Genomic DNA, 25,080 nt, shown 5'->3' with positions numbered 1-25,080 from the left:
TATGGTCAACGTTGTCCCCCTCCCCACCTCCCAAACTAGCTAATGATGGGCCTGAAAGGGGCGGGAAGGGGAGGGGCCCCGGGTGGGCGTGTTCACGGCTCTACTTCCCAACCACCTTCTGCACGATCACCCCACTTTGGTGCTGTCTCAAAGGCTGAAGAATGTTTCAGGGGTTTCTCAACAGCAAAAAAAGTTGAGAAAGGCTGACCTATATTGTACGCATGAGACAATAAAACCGGGTCACACAATTAAAGCCCAATGAAATTTTTACAACCATGTGCAATACATCTAACGATCTGGATTTCGTTGTTCTAATAAATCAAAACAGCTTCTTCGGTTCAATCAAAGTTAAGTTGATAAAGGGCGGGGGCGGGGGCGGGGGGGGAGGGAGGGAGCGGGGAGATCACCTGAAAATATAAAGGTTCGGGACTCTGGTCTTTTCTGTTGGACTGGCTTCCGGCTACGGGATTCTGCACGTTCCGTCTTCTTTCCGAAGAGGTGCTATGCCCTCTGCATCGAAAGGCAGGCTAAATTTGAATATTAAAAAAAAATGTATTAAAAGGAAGGGTGATTTTGTGGTTACAGCTAGAAAGAGACGGTGCCACAGGTGACATCCAAAATCAAGACTGTCGATAGAATCACCCAAACAGCTCAGGATAGCCAGAACTCATGGGAGCCCTTCAAGGACTGCTGGGGTTTTGATGCAGAGGCTGGCAATGGCAAATCCCCTCTGAACGTTCCTTGCCTTGAAAACCCTATGATTCACCAAGCCGGCTGTGACTCTCAGGTCTCCCTCTCAGATCTACTCGTCCCTCTCTCAGGTCTACTCTCCTCCCTCTACATCCTCCCTCTTTCTACATCCTCCCTCTCTCAGGTCTACTCTTACAGAAAAAAATATTGGTAGATATTCCAACCAAGACAGCCTGTGCTGGGAAGGCTAAACTGGGAAAACTGGAGCAGAAGACTTCGACCGCACATCTGGATAGAAGAAACTTCCAAGCCCCAGCTGGATCTCAGTAATCATTCAATGGATGCTTCCTAGGAGGACAAATCTCTCCGGGGCTACTAGCCATCGTGACTAAGGGGAACTTCCACATATGTAGGCTTGTAAACCTCTCAATAGCAGTGTCAGGGGAAAACCTCTGTCTGTGTCCTCTGCAGATGGCCGATCAGAGTAAGCAGTTGGCCATGGTAGGATGCTGGACTAGACAGCCCATTAGTCTGTCCTAGCATGGTGGTTCTTATGTTCCTATGGGGAAAAAAGGGTCTGATGCACTCATATATGGAAATTTGGACTCCTCAAACCAATACCCACATGTTTGGCATGAAGCAACCTGGTGGGGCAGGGTAACAAGCTGCCATTGGTACCTTCCTAGCTTTCTTAGCTTTTCGTCTGGAAAAAAAACACCCACACACATTGGAAAGGTTCTATAAGGTCCACATCTTGAGATTTCCAGAATGAAAGGATACCTGGGAATTGCTCCGATGCTCAGGCGGCCTTCCTCCTCTCGTGAATGATGGTGTTCTATCTATCCAGGGCTTCTTCTGAGTCGCCTGGGAGCTGACACTGGCCCAAGTGACACCACCTGAAAGTAGCACCACAACATACAGTAAAATGTTACATGTGCAAAAGCAAAGAGAAGTGCAGAGAATGTACCTGATTCAACTTATGTGAGAGCACTGTGTGCAACGGCAAGTTCAGGAGAGACCTTGCCTGTAATTCATTAGCCAAGGGATCGGTTTGAGTGGTAGGAGACAATTGAAAGAATTGTTTCCTGCCACTCCAGTCGCTACACACTTGCTCCTCGGTGGTAAATTAGTTGTATGATGCCAGCATAAGAATGGCACATTTGGGACCCAAGCATTTATCTGGAGTCCTGGGAATTTAAGCAATACAGATCTAGAGAAACAAGCTAAGAAAAAAAGAGGGACAAGGTGAACAACAGAAAAGGGGAAGGTTTTGAAGTAAACCGACAGAGCTGTTGGTTTGAAGTAAACTGACAGAGTGGTAATGGGATCGAACTCCCAGCCTCACGGTCAGAGCTTCAGACAACATGTCGCTGCCTTCCCACTCTGCGCCACAAGAGGCTCTTTCTTTCTTTAGGGTCACTCTTTAATTTATGCTCTTCTGATGACCTCCTCTTTGGGTTAATACTCTGTTTTCAAAGCTGCTTTGATTAGCCAGGATCTACATTATCGGGGCCAGATAAGATCTTGCTGACAAATGTTTGGGTTGGGTTTTTTTAAAAAGCACTGAACGCCCAGTGCTCAAACTGCTTCGACATCCACCTCTTTTTAATTTACTCTATATCGTTTCTGATTCTCTGCTGATGTTTTATTAACTAGGAACGCTCCGATCGCTGTATTACTCTTTCACAATCATCTTAGGCCGTGATTATGTCAAGTCACTTAGGCATTAAACATCTACTGATGATGATGACAGCTGTTTCTCATCTTACAACCTGCCTTGGGCATTTTTACGTTGAGAGGCAGCAGCTAATAAATACTTGGAACTACTTGAGAACGTTAAAAGGCAAGGGGACAGGAACAGCCACTACAAAAGTTATTGAAGCAAGAAGACCAAACAGAAATTGATTTCACTCAAGTGAGCCCAAACACAATTAAGAGGATGGTCATGTCTACGTAAGCCAGATGAGTGCTCAGAACCCGTTTTATCAATTTTTGTTTGTTTAGAGCAGGGGTGGCCACACTGTGGCTCTCCAAATGTCCATGGACTCCAATTCCCATGAGCCCCTGCCAGCACCAGGCCGGCAATCGTAGCTCATGGACGTCTCGAGAGCTGCAGTTTGCCCACCCTTGGTTTAGGGGAACCCAAGCAAAAACAGCGGAAGCCGAAGTTCGGTCAGATTTTCGTGATCAAGCAATATTGGAAACTGTACCTGGATGGACCGAGGGCTCGCCAATCTAGGGGGAAAAAAATACAAAAAAGAGAAATGAGACTGTTTCTTTTGTTTTGCTAACTGTAACCTCTGGGCAGGTGGAACGGGACAGGTTGCCTACATTAGGTGTGATGCAGTCGGTGCTTCTCAAGCTCATGGCTGCAGCCTGGTTGCCGTGCTTCGGGCTGCAGTAGCCGCTATCGCTGTCGATGTCGGCCTCGCTAGCCCCCTGCTCGCTCGAGGATTCCGCTGGGTGGGAGGGCCGCCGGCGGCGGCCTTTGGGCTTCCAGTGCATTGCGGGCATGCTCTCCGAGAGAGACTTGTTGGCGATCTCCGAGGGGAAGTCTGCAAGGCAACAGAACGGGGGTTATCGAGGGGCAACAAACAGGCCACGCAAATAAGCACTCCAGAACTGATTTAAAACAGAAAAAAGCAACATAAAGCACCACCAGCCTCCGCAGGAATGCAACACTGCAAGGTGGGTGGGTGGGTGGGTGGGTGGGTGGGTGGAAGGAAGGAAGGGTGGGTGGGTGGGTGGGTGGATGGATGGATGGATGGATGGATGGATGGATGGATGGATGGGTGGGTGGGTGAGTGGGTGGAAGGAAGGAAGGAAGGAAGGAAGGAAGGAAGGAAGGAAGGAAGGAAGGAAGGAAGGAAGGAAGGAAGGAAGGAAGGAAGGAAGGAAGGAAGGAAGGAAGGAAGGAAGGAAGGAAGGGTGGGTGGGTGGATGGATGGAACCTGGTCTAAAAGATGTCCCTGGACTCAAACATTGTTCTATTAATTCATAGTAAAGGTAAAGGTATCCCCTGTGCAAGCACCAGGTCATGTCTGACCCTTGGGGTGACGCCCTCCAGCGTCTTCATGGCAGACTCAATACGGGGTGGTTTGCCAGTGCCTTCCCCAGTCATTACTATTTACCCCCCAGCAAGCTGGGTACTCATTTTACCGACCTCGGAAGGATGGAAGGCTGAGTCTACCTTGAGCCGGCTGCTGGGAGCGAGCTCCCAGCCTCATGGGCAGAGCTTTCAGTCAACATTTCTGCTGCCTTACGATTCCCCATAAATTGGAAGCGACCACAAATTAACACCTACACACACACGCACCAGTGAAGATGAGTAAGGTTTGCACATCATCTTGGAACCCTTCATTCTAGTAAGCCATCATCAAAACCCATCTCTTACACAATTTCACTATCACGGTATTTTGTTAAAGAGGCTAAGCAGGTTGCTTTAAGGCTACACCCCGGTTCAAAGAGCTTCAATCACTCATTGTAATCCTCACAGCAGGCCAAGATCTCTGGCCAAGGACCTCACAGTTCTGTACACTCTGCAAGTGTTTTATGAACGTTGTAAACAGCACAAGTTATGCATGACATTATTAGTGATTATAAATAGGATGCAATTAGATGGCATAATAAACAACTTCCCTGAGAAGCCGCCTAAGGTTGATTTCTACTGAATTAAGCAGCTCGGCTGTAATGAAGCCGGAACATCAGGGACACTATTCAGGTCTGCTGCTTAAAAACATCACCTGATAAGGGAAGTCTATTTTATAGCCAAGTGAGGAAAGGAACCAAGATCCTTTCAATGTGATTCTTAGATGCCGCCACAGGTACGTGTGGTTGTAAGGTGCACTTCTGTCACCATTGAAGAAGTTGGTTTTTATACTCTGGTTTGCACTGCCCAAAGGAGTCTCAAGGTGGCTTATAATCACCTTTCCTTCCTCACACCCCACAACAGGCCCCCTGTGTGAGGCTGAGAGAGCCCTGACAGGACTGCTCTGTGAGAACAGCTCTATCAGGGCTGCGACTAGCCCAAGGTCACCCAGCTGGCCACATGTAGAGGAGCGGGGAAGCAAACCCGGCTCGCCAGATTGGAAGCCGCTGCTGGTTCTCAATAAGACTTCACATTTATATAGCGCTTGCACAGTTCAGAGTTGCACAGATGGGATCATCGTAACACAGCCTTTTTTTCAACCTTCTGACCACGGAGGAGCCCCCTGAAATAATTATTTATGTTTCAAAGAGCCCCGGAAATGAGGTCAGCTGGCCACGCTTCCCTGCCGTGACCCCAGAACTGACAGCACCGCCTGCATTAACAGGCAGGCTCCAGGAAGACTGAGTGGGGGAAGAGACAGCAGAGGGTTTAAGGCAGGGGTAGTCAAACTGCAGCCCTCCAGATGTCCATGGACCACAATTCCCAGAAGCCCCTGCCAGCGAATGCTGGCAGGGGCTTCTGGGAATTGTGGTCCATGGACATCAGGAGGGCCGCAGTTTGACTACCCCTGGTTTAAGGCAGGAGTACGTAGGCAGGCCCATAAACCATGAAATAACTCACACTTGGGAGGGGGAGCCATGGAAATAGCTGGTTCCCTAGCTTGTGGCTATTACAGGAGGAGAAGAAAGCTGCGGACCCCTCCAGACCTCCCTGGAGGTCCACAGATCCTGGTTGGGAGTCCCTGTCGTAACGTCACGAGGAAGAGAGCCTTCATTTATTCACTTCATTCATACCCGCCTTTCTCCTCCATGTCAAAATCAAAGCGGCTTAACGTTGTTTCCCTCTCCTCCATTTTATTCTTCACAACATCCCTGGGAGGTAGGTTAGGCTCAGACTGGGTGACCGGCCCACAGTCAACAAGTGGGCGGGGATACCAACGTCCCAGGATTCCATGCTCTCACCACCACGCCGTGCTAGCTCTTGCAGGACACGGCGTGATGGGCGCGCACTCTTTTGTGTGCAAAGTCCACCTGGGAAAACGGATTCCCCCTCCCCCACAAGCTTTCAGAAGGAACATGATCCTAAAATAGGGGTAGTCAAACTGCGGCCCTCCAGATGTCCATGGATTACAATTCCCAGGAGCCCCTGCCAGCAAATGCTGGCAGGGGCTCCTGGGAATTGTAGTCCATGGACATCTGGAGGGCCGCAGTTTGACTACCCCTGTCCTAAAAGGAAACCCGACACAACATGCCAAAGGTCCTCTGATCAGGAACTAGGCGGGCTACTTTGAATCAAACACCATTTAAACTTTGAGAGGCAAACCGAGCTCATCTTTGAGGCACGCCCTCGGGACGTTTGGGAATAAGGAGCCAGGCCCTTGGACAAACAGTGCCTTCTGCCTTGGCTGCTGAATAATTCCTAATTTATGCGACTCTGTAGCACAGCCCAGGATGGCACGGGATCGCAAACCTGATGACTTCAAGAGCTCTCGCCTTCAGCCGGCGTCAAAACGCCATCAGCATATGCATTTACCTCCGGCGGGATGGCAAAGGAATGCCGGCATCATGGCATTTCTGAGATGCAGAAGGAAGGCTTCTGAGAAAAGCAAGCTAGAGCGTGTTTCTACTGGCTGGGGCTCCTAGACACGCACACTGCCCAAACCCCAACCCGGGGAACTGGGGACAGATAAGAAAATCGACTTGGGGGGGGGGCAGTGGAAAAGGTGTACAAGATCTGAGACAAGTCGGTGAAAACCTAGCTTTGCCTAACATTCACTTAATATTCCACCAAGCTCCTGGAACCAACCGTGTTTTCAAACGTACGCTCTCAACCTTCAGGTTGCATAAAGAGGGATGTTCGACGTACAGGGAGGTCTTCACGGATCGGGCCCTCTGGCCCTCCCCTCCTCCCTAGTCGCGCTTGGCCGCCGCCCTTGAAGTCGACATACCTGTTTGCTGGCAAGCGTCCACAAGCAACACGATTTTCGGCCTGCTCTCGGGGCCTGATGCACTGGTCTCCTTCTGAGTCGCCACGTTCTTCACCGGAGGCCTCTTGCTCTTTATGTGCGCCTGCAGAGGCTGCTGCTGGTTTTGAGAGGACGAAGCAAGGAATAAAGATTAGCACGCCAAGCCGAGACTCGGTTTAGGCAAGGCTTAATTTTATGGAGTGCTGCAAAAGTTAACAGTGGAAAAAACTCAGTATATACGAATCACAGAACGTAACCAGCATACGCATGAACCACAATACTAACTCTAGGCCAGGCTCTCTCAGCCAGGGTTCTGTGAAACCCTGGGGTTTCTCGATGGCCCTGAAAGGGTTTCCTGAATGCTTGGAAGTTAATTAATTTTTAGATATTTTTCGGACGTGTTAAACATTTTATCGGGTCTCGTGACCATATACGGTCATGCTGACCTGCTGCCCCCTCCCAAAATGGGCCAGTGATCAGCCTGGAGGGGGTGGGAAGGGGAGGGGCCCCGGGTGGGTGTGTCCACAGCTCCGCTTCCCAACCACATTCTGCACAGTCGTGCAACGTCTGGGGTTCCTCAAAGCCTGAAGAAGGTTTCAGTGGTTTCTCGGTGGCCAAAAAGTTGAGTAGGGCTGCTCAAGATGATTGGTACGGCTTCCATCCATCCATCTTTCAACACCAGAAGCCAGTGTTGAAGCACAGGAATACCCCTTGAATCATTAAGCCCAGGATCCCCAACTGCTGGCATTTTCACTGAAGTGGAGGGGAACGTTTAAGGAAAAGCAGCTAACACAGCTTCGTTTTCAACCAAATAAAGTCAACGAAAACTTGTTGACTGGGAGGGCCTGGAAAGCCATTCAAACTTCCACCTAACCGGGGATAATGTGGCGGAGGGGGGTGACGTTAACTGCTTCAGAGCATCCTAAGAAGGGGTCAGGGGGTGGAGACCAAACACGATAAGTTAACTTGGGGGGAGTAACTATGTAAACGAAAGGAACTGAAACATGCATTTTCAGTTCTGCTAATGCCTTTGATGCCTCTACGCTCTGAGAGGTGTGCATATTTCGGGGCTTCTTCTAGCTAGGAGTGTAATTTCATACCGCGTCGTCTCTTCACGTGCGCACCAATGCGAGCTACAGGTTTGCGTAACAGATCAAGGCGCATCCATAAACAACATCCTGAAACACCGGTTTGGAAGTCAAGAGTGACACACGGCAAAAATGCTTTCCGGAACTGACAGCTGCGGCATCGTTCCGGGCAGCAGGAGCGCCGAGGCACTGCGGCTACAGACCCTGCCGCCTCCAGCAGTGGCATGCGGAGAAACGCCACGGAAGCCCACAGGCCCCAAGGCCACTTCATAGGGGACGAAAACTCCAGGCACAAGACTGCAATGAGAGGCTATTCTAGGCGGCGCCGAAAGTCCGCAATCATTTCAAAACCAGCTGAGGATCGGTAAGCCCCTGCGCACCCGTTTCATCGGCTTTCCCGATTGTTCGAAAAGCTTACTTTTTGCACGGCCGGTCCCCTGGAGGCACTTCTGCTCCTCTGCCTGCACAACGGAAAGATCTGACTTGGCTGGGCCGGCCGATCGGCACATTCTGCCGCAACGGTGCCCACGGCGCTCGACGCCTGGAAGGGGGCGGAGTAAGGCGCCGGGAACGGGTGATAGAAGCCCATGACCTGGGCACACGGCGCCGGCATCAGCTGGTAATAGGTGTACTCGGCTGAGACGGGTGGCTGAGCTGAGATAATGGGGTACGCGAGGTACGGCCCGGCGGGGTTCTGGTTGGGCTGTTGCCACCGGATGTCGTTGTTGTACAGCGGAAGTTGCCTGGAAGAGCCAAACAGGGCTGGAGCAGAAATGTTATCTGACAGATGCACGTGCAACATGGATGCCAGGGGCACTCCTAACTTGTAAACTTAGAACCGGAGTACGTACGAATAGAAGAAGAGCCCTGCTGGACAAGGATCCTCTCCAGTGGTCATAGACAGCTGACAACGGGGCAGAGAGGCCCAGTTCTTTGATTGACATTGGTAAACACAGGTTGACTGCCTCTGAATATGGTGGCTCTCTTTAGTCACCATGCCCAGCAGCCACGCACAGATTTATCCGTGAGTCTGCCTAATCTCCTTTTAAGCTCATCTACGCCTGTGGCCGTCACCACCTCCTCCGGCAGCAAATCCCACACTTTAATGACAGACTAGAGCGGCACCTTCCTTTTGTCCTTGAGTAAAGTTCTGAAAGCAGACCGTCTTAAGTTCCGCCCAAAACAAGTTTTATAAGTAAAAGGGGGAAAACGAGTGTGACGATTAAAGGGGAGATGCAGGATATATGATGCCCAAGAAATCCCACCGTTGCTCTATTCTCAAAGCAAGATGTGCGGTTTTCTGCCTGTAAGCCTGTTCACATCCTACTATGGAGCTACACAACAGAAAAATTAGAAAGAAGGCCGCAAAAGTATCACTCCAAGAAAACATTTTTTGGAGGGTAAAATGTAAAGGTATCTCCTGTGCAAGCACCGGGTCATGTCTGACGCTAGGGGTGACGCCCTCCAGCATCTTCATGGCAGACTCAATACAGGGTGGTTTGCCAGTGCCTTCCCCAGTCATTACCGTTTACCCCCCCAGCAAGCTGGGCACTCATTTTACCGACCTCGGAAGAATGGAAGGCTGAGTCAACCTTGAGCCGGCTGCTGGGATCGAACTCCCAGCCTCATGGGCAGAGCTTTCAGACTGCATGTCTGCTGCCTTACCACTCTGCGCCACAAGAGGCTCTTGTGTTTTTTTTTTGGAGGGTAGAGGTGGGGAAATAGATCAAAAGCACTAAATAACAAAAGGATAAATGGGGAAAAAATTAAGGAACACAGACCTCCTTCAAGAGCTATATTACTGAACTGCTCCTCGGTCCAATCCTGTGCGTTTTTATTTCAACGCAAACCACCCAGGCCAATTGGGGCCTTTCCCAAAGGGGGTGTGAACAGAATTGGTGCTGAAGGCACAACCCATCCGAGCGGTCCAGGGAACAAAGCGGAAATGTGGCTCTCTAGGACCGTTTATGCACTGGGAACTTCACTGCCCCAGCTCTCCTGCAGGAGCACAAATCAGGGGCGGATGAGGTGCACCAGGCCAAAGGCTCCCCTGTGTGGGTGCAGGAAGAGATGGGGCAACCTGCCACGACTTAAACTCCAGCCTGCAGCCCAGCATGAAACTTCCAGTGCGTAAATGGTCTAGGAGAGACAAACAGAAATCTACCAAGTAACAGACCCAGTTCGCATCGGAGCCCTCCGCCCACGAAAGGCATGCGTTACCTATTGGACTGGTTTTCCTGAACGAACGGGTAGCAAGTAATCAGGTAGCTGGGGATGGGAGCTGGTTCCACGCCACTAACGCCTCCGCCGTCATTGGGCAGCACCACCGGCATCATGAGTGAATCGGGACCCTTCTTCTGAGGAATGAACGGCTCAACCTCAGCAGACAGCTTCACGTTCTTCAGGAGAGGAGGAGGAGGAGGAGGAAAATGAAGAAGAAGAAAAATAAAGACGTCTTTATTGACACACGGCAAGGAGAATAAAACAGATCCACGGCATGCCCATCATCCGTCCATGCCCCGAGATGTTCATGAAACTGATTTATTTAATCCTTATTTAATTATTGGCACTCAATTAAATTCCTGAAGGCCAGTTATGCCAAGCTGAGAGGAACGTGCTGGCTGGGTGGGTTGCAGAGGGGTGGCCTGTTTTCCTGCAGAACGGTTCCTTCCCTGTGACCTTTTTATCGTAATAGGATTAGGATCCTGAAGTTAGCAAGGGGCTTTATACATCATCGGCGTTAATTTTAGCCAAGGCCTAGGAGCTCGCAGAGAGCCAGTTTGGTGTAGTGGTTAGGAGTGCGGATTTCTAATCTGGCATGCCAGGTTCGATTCTGCGCTCCCCCACATGCAGCCAGCTGGGTGACCTTGGGCTCGCCACGGCACTGCTAAAACTGTTCTGACCGGGCAGTGATATCAGGGCTCTCTCAGCCTCACCCACCTCACAGGGTGTCTGTTGGGGGGAGAGGAAAGGGAAGACGACTGTAAGCCACTTTGAGCCTTCTTCGGGTAGGGAAAAGCGGCATATAAGAACCAACTCTTCTTCTTCTTCAGTAATATCAGGGCTCTCTCAGCCTCACCTCCCTCACAGGGTGTCTGTTGTGGGGAGAGAAATGGGAAGGTGACTGTAAGCCGCTTTGAGCCTCCTTCGGGTAGGAAAAGCGGCATATAAGAACCAACTCTTCTTCTTCTTCAGGACCCAACCAGAAGACAACCTTCCCCAACAAAGAAGAAAAAGCCAAATTGGATACATTGCAAACTTTTAATAAGCTTTACTTCCATGACAAGAAAAACATGGCAACTGTACAATTAAGGGCCTCATCACACACCACACTATATACCAATTTAACTTTGCCAAACAGTTGAAGCATGTAGCCCTCTAACTGAAAGCTTCAAGCCCTCCCACCCAAAATACCTGAACAAAAGTTAGAAACAGCATTTAGACGTCTTCCTGTCTTAGCAAAACATTCTTTTTCAAACAAGAGGTTTTTACCCCCCCCTCCCCATGAGGAAATAATCCAAAACAGCTTTTCCTTTCATTCAAGGGAATGTATGCAACGGGCTGATTATATACATTTCCTTCGGACAATTCCAATTCTCCCAAGACGCCATGCATGAAGGTGCCTTTTGTTTCTTCTACATAAAAGCTACTGTCCTCTCCAGCAGCTGCAGAGACAGAAGATGACACCGGCAGGAACAGACTGGCAAACTTGGGTCTTCTAGTTCCAGCACTGTGTTTAATCTTCAAACGACAATATACAAAAACACACACACACACTAGCGATGGACATTCACCATTACCCGTTAAAACAGAAGCTATGCTGTCCTTTCAAACAGAGCGGGGCTGGGGGCCGAAGGTGCCTTGTGGTGGTTAACACAAGGCAGAGGCCTACACGTCATGTTGCAAATACAGAATACAAACTGGGCTTGACGTGGGCTGATAAACTGGGAAAGGAGAGTCCAGGGGCACCTTTCAGACCAACAAAGATTTATGCAGGGCGTGAGCTTTCGAGGGCAAGCACCCTTTGTCAGATGGTGATCTTCTTACATGTCAGGGAATATATAGCAAAAATCAATTCTGTTACATCAGTAGACTGTGTCACAACCGAATACATCATGAAGATGGAGGCTAGAGTATGGCTGACTGCTTTAAATTACTGGCTTAGACTGTCCTTTTTCCCTCGTGGCCTTGCCCCACTAACAACTGAGGATGGCTATCAATCATCTTGGCAACGAAACATCAGAACTAAAATCACACTCTTGGGGTTCTCTCCTGAGTTCCTACTGAGTATGGGATATGATCAGGCCAAAGAAGAGTTAAGACTGCTGTGGATTCCTTGCAGTCTTGTATTTGTGCTTTTCGTCTCTAATGGCATGCCTTGGAGTTCGATTTTAAAGTTTTGTAAATAACGACAGAGCCTCTTGTGGCGCAGAATGGTAAGGCAGCAGACATGCAGTACGAAGCTCTGCCCATGAGGCTGGGAGTTCGATCCCCAGCAGCCAGCTCAAGGTTGATTCAGCCTTCCATCCTTCCGAGGTCGGTCAAATGAGGACCCAGCTTGCTGGGGGGCAAACGGTAATGACTGGGGAAGGCACTGGCAAACCACCCCGTATTGAGTCTGCCATGAAAACGCTAAAGGGCGTCACCCCAAGGGTCAGGCATGACCCAGTACTTGCACAGGGGATACCTTTACCTTTAACTATCGATAGACAGACGCCCAACTTTGCTATCAGGGTCAGGTCCTTGGGAGGAGAGAGGAATCACAGAAGTGGGTAGGTCCTGAATCATCTCACGAGGCAACCCACTCACTGCCGACTAGTTTATTGAAAGTTTAGGTTGCCCCAGAGGATGCAGCCTGAGAACTAGTACTTGACAAGGTTCTGGTAGAACTAGGCAGCACTGAACAAGACGCACGTGAGTCCCTGGAAAAGGCTGTATAAAGCAAAGGATTCCTTGTTCTGCAATGAACACCGCAGACCCACGAACTCACCCAAGTGTTACAGTGTGTACTCAGTCTACAGAAGCCATTCCAAGGGACCCCCAATGTTCAGACTAGCCTCTGGCCCAATTCGTTGCAGGAAAGAAATCCTGCTTCCAGAGAGATGTCATTAAACCCAGCACACAGCTTCCCTGATAAAGGAGCCAAGGACATTCTGATCCCATGCGATTACCTTTCCTGATATTAGTTTCCTTACCACCAAAGCAATCACAGCGAATTAGCACTTCATTAGAAGCCTTCTGAAGAATCCCGGCACCTTAAAGCCTAACAGATCGGCTGTGACATCAGCTTCCCCGGTCTTTGCAAAAGTTTCATTCCTGGACCGCTTTAGAGGCAGTTTTTGATCGGCTGCATTAAGACCTCACCCTCTGGAACTTCCTTCCTTGAGTGTTATTCATCTATCGACTTCCTGCTTGATGCAACTTTTCCCTCTCATATCAGCTCCTGCAAGGCAACAGCCAGGGCAAATGGAGCGTGATATAAGGAATATCAAAAATGTCTTTCAATCAGGTTTACCAGCTGTACTTTTAAGAAATTGCAATACTTTCAAGACACAGGCAATTCCTCTCCCTTATTCCAGGTCCCATCCTTTTGGCTATGCAAGCCCACAGCGGACCCTTTGGCGGAAAGTGGGACCTCCCCTTCTTACCGGAGGAAAAGCTGGCCGGAGAAGACCCTTTATGAGAAAAAGCAGGATACAAATGTATAAATTAAACCAGACAGCTATAAAAATTAAGATGCATGAAAGAAGTGCATACGTAACAGCTCAATAAAGGGACGTTTTTAGCTTCTGTAACTGGTTAGATATTAAACGACTGGCTAAGAAATCCTTTTGAGTATTTTGACAGGCTGAGGCTGAAAGTCTCTGTGCATTTATGTGAGAGCAGGTGCCATTTAACTCCGCGGTAGTAATTTTGTTCTTTCAACACTAGAGAGCAACATTAAAGGAGCATGGTTTACCTGATTCACCTTATTCCGGTCGCTCCCGAGAGGAATCTACAGGTCTCACAGTGACAAACCTCCTGGGCGCCAAGACACAGAATACATTTACACCTGAACACACTTCAGTGTGGTGGAACATGCTCTGTTGTCATCTCACTTAGCCCTCCTCTTGTACCATTGTTCAGGAGCAATGGGAGAAAGAAGCATGATAGTTTAAAATAGCGATGCCCAACCTGTGGGCTGCGGACCACATGTGGTCCGTCGACTAATTGGAGGTGGGCCCCGAAGGACGCCTTCTCCCCCCCCGGCCCTTTACTTCATCCCCCCCAGCCCCTTACAACACACTTCGGGTGTCCTTGTCTCCCATCACTCCCAGATGGGACTATCTCGTTGCAGAGAAACAAGCTCAGGGTTCCCATTGATTTGTCATTGTCAGGAGTTAAAATTTCCACGAAAATAAAATGTTCCTTATGTTTATTGTTGTGGCGTGTCTGTCTCTTATTTTGAAGGGAGGTTTAAACATGACCAGAGCGATCAGAGAGCGTTAGGGCAGGGGTTGAGAGTAGAGGAGTAAACTACCACACACACCGGGCCTCAGTAAAAGGCGTTGAGTGGTCCCTGGTTAGTGGTCCCCAGTGATAAAAAGGTTGGGGACGACTGGTTTAAAGCACAGTTTTTCCTGCCTGGTCTGCAAAAAGATCAGAGCCCCTTCAAGACACCTCCCACCCCCCCAACACCTGAATTCCAGGCAGATATAAACCACAGGAAATATGAAAACTTCGCTCTCAACCCAATGCACTGGCAGGAAGCCACAAAGAAAACATCATGAGAATGGTACATGATTCCTCGAGAGTTTGCATCTCACGGAGCTAACTCGAGACTAATCGGAATCTATACTAATCAAAGTTGTCTGCCCACCACATCTTGCAGTATACAGCAATGCAAATGGCTGAGCAACTCTTTGGAGCAGCATTCCCATAGACAAAAGGCACCGCGCAAAACCCATTCCTGTTAAGAACCACGCACTGAATGAGCACACTTCCTCTCCCTTTGGTAAAACAAACAAGCTCTCTTCCGAGGGGAAAAAGAGAGAAGGAAGCCAGGCACTTCACACAAGGGCGCCAATAAAACCAACAGCGCCCAATTCATTGGCACTGTTCAATTCTCTGAGAACGCAGAGCATTATGCGCGAAAGCCCGCTTAATCACACGACTCACAGGAACAGCCATTAACGAACACATGACACTACATCAGACAAGAGCGTTTGACTGCCTGTCCCAATTGGCAGCAGCTTTTCAAGGCTCAAGAAGCTGGCCATGATAGGAGGACAGAGGTCAGCCGGTAACCCGTGAAGGCCCTCATTGGTTAACCCCTGAGATGGTTGTGATGGGCAGCAAGGTGCAGAGCAAGCTAGGAAAGCCCAAAGCAAAGTTGTCCATCTAGAACAGGGGTAGTCAAACTGCGGCCCTCCAGATGTCCATGGACTACAATTCCCAGGAGCCTTTGCCAGCATTCGCTGGCGAATGCTGGCAAGGGCTCCTGGGAATTGTAGTCCATGGACATCTGGAGGGCCGCAGTTTGACTACCCCTGATCTAGAATAACCAGCCACGTCTCCAGTCTATCATTTCTATTCCCACCCAACCCAGTTCCCAACAAGGGCCAGTAGCAGAAGGTGCAGACAAATTGCCATGCACGGCAACGGAACTGTAATCATTGGAGGTTCCCATTAAGAGGAGCAGCAAACGGTCAAGAACTGCAGGGCTACTCAAACTCTGGCATCAGGGAAGACGACAACAGGTTGGGCTGAGAGTAAATGTAGTGCAGATCAACCTCCACAGCTGCAAGCTTAGACCCACTTGCTTGATGTGATAACCCTCACTGAACACAACTCTTTTGTTTTGATTAAACATGCAAAGAACTGGCTTGTTCGTGTTGCGGTCACAGCCCACCCGTCCCCTGTTCCACAACCCTCCTGCCCCAACAGGGAAACCGCCCCTAGTTGCCAGGTGCTCATTTTGGTGCTTTCTCCTCCAGGACCATAGGCTGGGGGAGCCGCCATTGAGTGCATGGGGGAAAGGTCTGGGGAGGGACAGACGAAGCTGCTGTCAATTATGATATGATGATGGATGGAAGAACCCAGAGGTGGTAAAGTTCTCCGGCTTGGTGCAGCCCAGTCCGTCTTTGACTCTACCAAGAAAAGCAGAGGGACCGCTCGCTAAGGGGTGAGGTGGGGGAAAAGCAGAGCAAGACAGCAGACCCCCCTCCCCGTCCATGCTTCAGCCACACTTGACCACCGACCTTGGGTCTGCCCAAGCTTAACTAGAAATGCTTAACTAGAAATGCCAGGGAAATGCCCAAAGCTTAACTAGAAATGCCAGGGAAGGAACGACAGAACTTCTGCAATCTGTGCTCACGGGCCCCTTAGGCAGAGCAACAAATGTTTTTCAGAAACACTCAAGACCAGGGGTAGTCAAACTGCGGCCCTCCAGATGTCCATGGACTACAATTCCCACAAGCCCCTGCCAGCGAATGCTGGCAGGGGCTTGTGGGAATTGTAGTCCATGGACATCTGGAGGGCCGCAGTTTGACTACCCCTGGTCAAGACTGTTCACAATTATAGAGATGCAAAAGAAAAAAAAAGAAAAGGAGCTTTCCTTTAAGACCAGCAACGCACACCAACTGGACTGAGATTGTAATCTGTGGGAGTACAGTTCTGCTTTGCGGACGAGGGGATGAAATTTATGTCCCACTGGAGTCTGGCCTGTTTTGCTAATTAAAGCCTTCGCCTCCAGGAGCAAAGGATGCACAGGTAAATCCAGGCAGCGTGCCGATGTCTGAGAGCTGCAAAATGAACTTTTGCAAAAAGGAGCCCTGGAGAGAAAGGAAGGAAGGCAGAGCTTACACTTTCTTGTCAGAGATTTTCCCATTCAGAGTCACTCCCAAGCCCCTTCCCACCCCAACCATGTATTTCCCTTTGTAAACATATAAATGCCACAGGAGAAAAACACAAGGAAGGTGGGGAAATTCTGAAGGGGAGACCGGTTAAGTCATCCAATTTCCCTCCCTGCAGCTCCTAATGCTTTCCACTGTTAAACCAAACAGAGGAGGACTCGATAGAGCTGTTTGCACGTAGGAAGTCACTCCCTCCTAAGAGACCGGGCCCAAAGAAAGCCCTCTCAAGGAGTTATCACTGAGCCCCCCAAAACAGCCTAGAGACAAAACACAGGTATGAAAGACATAGTGGGCTGAGCCAGAGTAGCCGCCAATGGACTCTGGACAGGGTGTGGCGTGCACCCGCCTTAAAGTGGCCTTCCCCATCCGCTAATTAGGCAACCGTTCCCATCCACTAATTAATCTGGTTTCTAGATTAGTGGGGAAACCGTGTGGGCTCAGGGAAGGAGGCCAAATAGGCCTTTCTGAAGATCTGTGACCTTGCATTTAGTTGAGCCTTCCGACATGGGAGGGGCTCATGGGAATTGTAGTCCACGGACACCTGGAGAGCCACGGTTTGGTTACCCCCTGCATATTATAGGGACAATGCTGGCCTGCTGCGCAGAACCGTTGTCAGGATTACAGAAAATAAGGTATACAGAAACATCCTGAAAATAACATTGCCAGTGGTCACGTGAAGAAGAAATCCAAAGCTTAGCTACTCATAGTGATCCAGACCCTTGAGTACAGCTCCAGAAGACAATTAAGCAGAGGAGGGGGAGGAAGGGGTCTTGGGGTCTACATGTCTCCCCCTCTCCCCGATGTATTCCCAAATTAGTAATGCGTCTGTTTTATCAAGCTATTTTATTCATCTCTTCTTTCTTCCAAGGAGTTCAGAGCACAAGACACGGTTCTTCCCCTTCTCAGTGTCATCCTCACAACAGCCCTGTGAGGTAGATTAGTCTGGCCCCAGGTCACACAGTGAGCGTCCTGGCAAAACGAAAATTGGAACCCGGGTCATCTTAATCCAATGCTAGTTCCGACAGCAGCGTTCCCCAGCTTGTTGCCTGGGTCCCAAAAGTGTGTGACAAACCCTCTGAAATTGGGTTGTGGCCCCCGCCCTCCTCAATGTCCATGCACGTTGGTGCTAACGCTTGCTCAAGCTGTGATTTTATTGAGACTAGTTTAATGTATTTTTACCTGTTTTCTTGTGCATTTTAACTTGTTTATTGTTTTATTGATTGGCCATGCGCTGCCCCGAGACAGCAAAAACTGAGAGGGGCGGTATAAAAATCTCTAAATAAATAAATAAAATATGTACCGGAGCTAGATTCAAGACCAAAAACTGAGGCATAAGCTTTGACTCTCGAGAACTTAATACCACAAAAATCTTGTCGGTTTCTGTGGTGCTTCTGAACTCCAATTCAGCTGCCTGACAGCAGACCGAAGTATCTCCTGGATAAAAATGTATCTGGATGTTTAGTGGAATGTTCTGAAACTCGGAGGTAGGATGAGTTACGGAGAAGGAGAGGCTGGTCAAAGGCTGGAATTCAATCTCTGCATGCAGAGGCTGTGTTATGTCAGACTACCACTAGAGTCAGGCTCACGGTGGGCGCAGCTGTACACTTTGTACGAAGCTAGTTCACAAAAGTATTTGGTTAGCCGCTGCAGAAAATGGAGCACAAAACCAGAAGCATGCCAAGGTCAGCATTTGCCTGGGGTGCCAAAAGAAAAAAAAATAAATGGGCCAACTTCGGATGGGTTGCATGCAAAGGAAATTTGGACTTGCGGGTCCCCATACGTAACATCTGGGAACTGCTGCCCTACCTTTCATTATCTAGACCAGGGGTAGTCAACCTGTGGTCCTCCAGATGTTCATGGGCTACAATTCCCATGAGCCCCTGCCAGCATTTGTAGGGAATTGTAGCCCATGAACATCTGGAGGACCACAGGTTGACTACCCCTGGTCTAGATACCTCAGGGGTAGAGACTCTTATTTTTTTTTTAACTTATAAAGCTTTAGAAAAGCCCTCCCCAGTACATGGAGAATGGTGCATGAACAGAACAACTTCTCCCGCCCGATCAGCTATTAATCCTTTTAAATCCTTGCCTGGGCAGCTGCACATAATTCTCCCTCCGTCTGAACTTGTCTTCCTCACTGCCACCCCCCTCCCCAGCATGGTGGGGGAAGAAGCTAATCGCTTCCCATGCTCAGCCAAAGCAAGAGCCTGGCCTCCACTCCCGCCTGACCCACCCCACTGTAATGCAAGAGTTCGTGGGGCACCTTAGGGAAATGGGGAGGCCAGTTGACAGCCTGTGCGTCCAAGGTCTAAATGCACCTGCTTCAGGCATCCAGGCCATAATAGCCTCCCACCGCAATGCACGTGACCAAGTTGCCACACTAAAAATGCGTGGCCAACAACAACCCTTTCCTACTCAGGGGTAGCCAAAGCGTAGCAATCCAGGTGCCTATGGACTACAATTACCATGAGCCCCTGCCAGCATGATGCTGGCAGGGGCTCATGGTAGTTGTAGTCCATGGCGGAGGGTTGGAAGATCGGCTCCTTCCAAAGCCCAACTGGGAAATTTTAGCTGGGGGCATTAGGAAACCTTAAACACTTTTAAATTTTAACTTCGTAGGTTGTTAAATATTGTTACCCACCCTGAGTGATGCGGAACGACGGGCTATAAATGAAATATTCCAATTATAGTGTTTGGGCCTCTGGAGAGCTCGTGGTAATTGTAGGGACTCATGGTAATTGTAGTCCGCAGGCATCTGGAGAGCCACAGTCCGGCCACCCCGATACAGGAAGAGGTTGCAGAGTGCGTGGGTGGCGAGAGATCCCAAAATCACCCGGCGAAGTTAAAGGCGGAACGGCGGACGGGGGTTCGAATCCAGCTCTCCAAGAGCTCACGCCAACACTTACCACAACAACCCCGCGAGGGAGGCCCAATGGGGACAAACCCCCTCCTCTAGCTTATTTAAAGATTTTTTTAAACCACTCCTCTCTGACATCTGAGAGGTGAGACCACAGCAGCAAAACGCAGCAACAGACCAAACCCTCCCTAAAACAAAAACCACCCTACCTATAAAACAGCCACGAATCCCATAGCGAGCACCAACCCTGCGAGGCAGGCCACCCCGGGCGGGATTCGAACCCGGGTCTCTCCCCAGAGAAGCTTCCGGGGCCGCTTCGAGTGGGCTCGTGGAGGGGGGGGGCGTCACCCGCCTGGGCGCCTCCCCGAGACCCCCCTCCCCCCGTCGCCTAGCAACGCCGCAGCCCTACCTGCCCGCCGACGGCTTTGTCCATGGCTCCCGCGGGCCCGGGCGGGGGGGAGGCGGCGGCGGCGGCGGCGGCTCCGATTCGACGCAGCGGGGGGCGAAGGCCCCTCCCGGCCCCTCGCAGTGCGGCTTCCGCTCCCACCCAGCGCGACGGCGGCGGCGGCGGCTCCGACTGACGCGACTCCCGAGGCAGCCCCGGTTACGCCACCAGCGACGGGCGCGAGATGGAGGCGGAGGAGGGCGGGGGCAAGCGCCGCGGCGGGGGAGGGATCATCTGGGACGGCAGCCGGCAGGAGTCAAGCCGCCGCGTCCGGCGGTGCTTTAAAGCGCGCCGCCGCCCGCGCGCGCGCGTCGCCTAGCAACCGTCGGGCCTGCCAGGGGAAACCGCGCCGGGCCCAGGCCTTGCTGAGGCCCCGCCCACCAGGCCAGGGCAAGCTTCCGAGTCCCACAGAGCTCTGGGATTAGGGTTGTTGTGTAGATCGTTGTCATCAGCTGAAGGAGGAGAGGAAGGGAAAGCAGATTTAAATATATATATATATATATAATTTGCTAGGTCTCTTGTATATAGGTCTCTTATATATAAATATAAATATATAAATTTGCTAGGTCTCTTGGACCAATCCTCACTCTCTCTTTTTGTCTCTCAGCCTCTCTTACCTCACAGGGTTCTTGTGAAATTAAGACGGTCATGTTACCTACACACCCTAAGCGTCCTAGCCAAAGAGTGGGATAAAAATGTAATCGATCAATACATGAGTAAGTCATGTGGACTCCTATTGATTTAAAGACCTGAGTATTCAGGTTTAGGGTTGCAGGGGTCATGCCTCTCAGATAAGGCAGGTCATCACAGCCGTGATTATAGGTATCTGGTCATATTATTTTGCCTATTAAGTCTGGCATTGAGAAACAGGTGATTGAATTAAGTTTTCATGATAGCTTCTTAACCTAAATCAGGTATTTAAGTTTCAAAATACTATTAAGCATTGCATACCATTATCTGTTTGCTTGTGTCCCCCCCCCCCTTTCTAAGCACACATCAAGTTATGTTGGGTTTCTTCCAAGAACCCTATTTAGTCAAACATTTTTTTTAGAAAGCTGGACCTAATTTATGCTGTTCAGCCAGGGTAAAGGCAGACCAATTCCATCTATCGAACCTGTTAAGACTGAATTTCTGATCCAGAAGGAGCCAAATTCATACACAAGTGCACGGTTCCTGTTGCAATGAGTTCTGAATTGACATAGCAGAATACAGTGGTATGAAGAAGAAGAACAAGAACAAGAACAGGTGACAGCGGATGAGCGATTGGGATGTGAGTGTCCTGCATAGTGCAGGGGGTTGGACTAGATGACCCAGGAGGTCCCTTCCAACTCTATGATTCTTCGGGGGAACTGATCTCTGTAATGTGGAACCCGGTTGTAACTCCAAGAGCTCTCTAGAGGTCTCTCCCGCCAGGAGACTGTCAACCTTACCCTAGGTTAATTGTTCAAAAGTGTGTAGGAGTAGAGATTACAGACATGACCTTATGGCTTAGAAGCAAGGCTGGGGTTTCTTCAACAGACCAATAGCTGACTCCGCTCAGTCTGAGTGACAGCGATCGACTATTTTATAGGAAGTGGACATGATGAAACCCCGTGCCAATTACGCCCTAAGTCACCTCCTGTTGATGGCCTCTCTGCCCTTACAATATGAGGCTGCATTGATATTTATATGCCAGCTAAGCCCGCTGATGACGCCAACACCCATCGTTACCTTTGCAAGTACTCACAATTAAACGGATATTATTCTTATGCTGTTGTTGTTATTATTATTGCAGGAATCCTAGTAGCAGAGATGGCACTTTATAGAGTAACGCAAGCAAGTTCCGGTTTCAAATAGCTTGGTGCCTTTTTTTGACGGGGGAGACACTCAAAGAGATGGGAGGGAGGAGAAGAACCTGGAGAGACCCAGGTTCACAGCGACGTGTAACATGGCTTTTCTTCTCTTCAAGTTGAGAACCGGGCTAAAGCAATGGAGAACTGGTGCCCGAGGCGATCTTCAATTTTATGTGGATTTAGACCTTATGGAGACAATTGATCTTTGGGGCCAGGATAAGAAGACCACAGCATCTTCTCGACTCACATAAGCAAGACCCAATCCATATAGATTGTCTTTCTGGGCAGGACTGGACATACAAAATAATAACCAAAAAAGAAAATGTCCTCAGCTAGAATTTCAGTATTCACCACTCCACAACAACCAGTATTATAATTTTTGACCAAGCTAACCAGCTTTGGGGGGGGGCGGTGTTTGTGGGTGCCTCAGTGTGACCAAAAACCTGCAAATGGCAATAACTATTTGTGGCCAAGATTGTGACGGGTATTTTCTTCTCCAGTTTCCTGTTGCTGCTTTAACAATTATCCCCGTCGCAAGACATACACAACTGCACTTTGAGCTACCCAGGCCTCTCTTTCAAGAAGATTGTAAAAGAAAGAATGTGACCCTGGGCTTACGAGAAACCGGAAAAGTCAGCTGGCCAGAAAGTCCTTAAATCACTGGAAGTCTAATCTCAAGCCTCAACACAGTTGTCGAGAACAGAATGTGCAACCAGTTCGGAGCCAGAACCTGGAACAGGGACTGAATAAACCAGGCTCTTTGAGAATTGGATATGATAATAGACTGGATCCAACCAGCTTTTCTTCTGCTGAAAAAGGGAGGCGGGGTTCCCTTTGGCCCCCCACAAGGTTATGTGGAGGGACGCTGGGACCGGAATGGACAATAATCATGTGGGGTGGGGGCTGTATTAAGGAGGGGCACTGGGAAAGGCAGATTATAAATGCAAGCTCTACCCACCCTGATTTTTGCTGTTGAGTTGCAGCCAAGCAGGGGTGGGCAAACTGTGGCTCTTCAGATGTCCATGGACTACAATTCCCAGCATGGCAAGGGCACATGGGAATTGTAGTCCATGGACATCTGGAGAGCCACAGTTTAGCTACCTTGCTACAGGATTTTCAATGCAAGAGACGTTCAGAGGCGATTGATCATCCCCTATGCCTGCATAGCAACTCTGGACTTCCCTAATCCGATTTGGGTTTAGCTCCCAAAATCTGACACGATTGGGCTGGCCGGGTTTGGAGGTCTTGGTTTCCCCTCCCTGTTGAAGCACTGCTTAAGGGTTAACAGTTTGGGTAGCCAGGATTGCTGCCCTTGTTATTTGCACCTGTAGCTGATTTGCTGTTGGGGACAGACTATTCCTGCATTCTCCTTGTGGTGGGCGTTAGGCCTGCTTCCCAATTAGAAGTCCCATAGGTAGGATGATGAGCCATGACATCACCTTCTGAGCAGATTTACCTGTTGACACCCTGATCTAGGTTAACAGGAGTCACCTGATCAGAGGTCTGCCAGAGTATAATGATTGCTCCAATCTGTACGTTCTTCTGCTTCTTAATGCCATTAAAGGCCTCTTTCTGTGTGTGAGAATAATTGTCGTTGGCCTAAGAAGGGGGCTAACATGTTTCCTGGACCTTAAAAAGCAGCATCTCGCTTGCATGCTGGAACCTCACTGTTTTGTTTTCCTCGGTTCCTTCCGGAAGTTTTTCCGTACCTGCCTTGCAACTGATCCATCTTCAACTGCCTGCAATGACTTTTGGAGTTCTAGTTAAGCTTTGCTGTTATTTTTCTTCATGTGGAAGTCTGAAAAGTTGCGCTTAAACAAAACAACACACCTTTTTCTTGAAATAAAGCCTCACCTGATATATTAACTGCTGTGGTTCATTTGCGGTGCAATTCTATCCCAGAACCCCTGTGTTTTCTGGCGACTTTGCCGGGGTGTTATGGGTACTCCTATGGTTTGCTGGGTTTGAGGCAGTACAACTTAGGGGAGCGGTTGGTTCCTAAAGAACAGCTGGGACCTCCATGGCTTTTGGTCTATTACACTGGGCCAGTTACTTTCCACGTGCAAGGTATGAGTCTAGTGCAGGGGTAGTCAAACTGCGGCCCTCCAGATGTCCATGGACTACAATTCCCATGAGCCCCTGCGAGTGTTGTCAATTTGCAGGGGCTCATAGGCATCGTAATCCATGGATATCTGGAGAGAAATAGTTTGGCCACTCCTGGTCTAGTACAACTTTAAAGCCCAGCAAGATTTCCTATGTATACTTTGGTCAGATCCAAAGAAGTGTTGTTCTGGTTTGGGTGTTATGCTAGGTCTCCCAGGTCTCAATTTGCATCCTGTCCAAAAGCTCATTGGATAACCTTGGAAAAGGATCTCTCTTCGGCTTAACCTAGTTCAGGGGATATTTGTAAGGATTAAGTGGAACAAGGAGGAGCTGCTGGGAGGAAAGGTGGTCTAAAAATATAACAGTGTACAAGAGAATAGGGCAAACGTGAGTGTACATCTCACGGGCATACCATAGCACTTGTCTCTCTTAAAAGCACACACACGCCTGCGATCTACACCCAGGCTGCGTGTGACACATTTTAAGCCGGATAGCCAGCTGATTCCTTGCACCTGAGTGCACATTAACTGCGCATCAGCAAGGAAATGCAATCTCAGAAACGGTGGTTTGCATCTCATCACAGTCTTCAGGTCAGGGCATAGGGATAGCCAGGGAGAGATTTGTCCTGGGTTGCACCCCTACTTTGCCAGCTTGGTGTAGTGGTGAGGAGGGCAGACTTCTATTCTGGTGAGCAGGGTTTGATTCCTCACTCCCCCACATGCAGCCAGCTGGGTGATCTTGGGCTCGCCACTGCCCTGATAAAACTGTTCTGACCGAGCAGGAATATCAGGGCTCTCTCAGCCTCACCCACCTCACAAGGTGTCTGTTGTGGGGAGAGGAAAGGGAAAGCAACTGTAAGCTGCTTTGAGACTTCTTTGGGTAGAGAAAAGCGGCATCTAAGAACCAACTCTTCTTCTTCTTCAGTAATATCAGGGCCCTCTCAGCCTCACCCACCTCACAGGGTGCCTGTTGTGGGGAGAGGAAAGGGAAGGCGATTGTAAGCTGCTTTGAGACTCCTTCGGGTCGAGAAAAGTGGCATAGAAGAACCAACTCTTCTTCTTCTTTGACTCAGAGGAGTAAGGTAACTCTCCCATCCACATCCTACGGTAGGTAATGCTGCAGACGTGTCCATTTAATGCACAAGGCGCAAAACAGCTCTGAGCCTTTGCTGGGGTATTTAGGTTAATGTTTTCGCTGTTGTGTACGCTGAAGAGGAAGTTGAAGAGAGGCATTTGTAATACAAATGAGCATTCTGTCTTTTTGGAGGAACGATGGTG

At 49.5% G+C, this 25,080-nt stretch overlaps 1 protein-coding gene across 2 annotated transcripts in view; it reads right to left on the bottom strand.

Annotated features, from left to right (window-relative positions):
• SECISBP2L (SECIS binding protein 2 like) overlaps positions 1-20,131 on the bottom strand; it is a 38,226-nt gene extending 18,095 nt beyond the window's left edge. Inside the window, exons 1-8 of one of the 2 annotated variants that reach the window (XM_077318217.1) lie at positions 19,833-20,131; positions 9,893-10,071; positions 8,091-8,415; positions 6,567-6,702; positions 3,022-3,245; positions 2,901-2,925; positions 1,471-1,586; positions 408-527 (exon numbers count right to left, since the gene is read on the bottom strand). In XM_077318217.1, the coding sequence (XP_077174332.1) occupies positions 408-527; positions 1,471-1,586; positions 2,901-2,925; positions 3,022-3,245; positions 6,567-6,702; positions 8,091-8,415; positions 9,893-10,071; positions 19,833-19,856 (1,149 nt within the window). In that variant the 5' untranslated portion in view covers positions 19,857-20,131. The remainder of the gene's footprint in view (positions 1-407; positions 528-1,470; positions 1,587-2,900; positions 2,926-3,021; positions 3,246-6,566; positions 6,703-8,090; positions 8,416-9,892; positions 10,072-19,832) is intronic. The other variant, XM_077318218.1, reaches the window with a different exon arrangement.
• Positions 20,132-25,080: the final 4,949 nt, after the last annotated feature.

This window comes from Paroedura picta, chromosome 18, assembly GCF_049243985.1.
Source record: "Paroedura picta isolate Pp20150507F chromosome 18, Ppicta_v3.0, whole genome shotgun sequence".
In the NCBI taxonomy this organism is placed as follows: domain Eukaryota; kingdom Metazoa; phylum Chordata; class Lepidosauria; order Squamata; family Gekkonidae; genus Paroedura; species Paroedura picta.
Note: the sequence above shows the minus strand (reverse complement) of the source record. Positions and strands in the feature narration are given on the sequence as shown.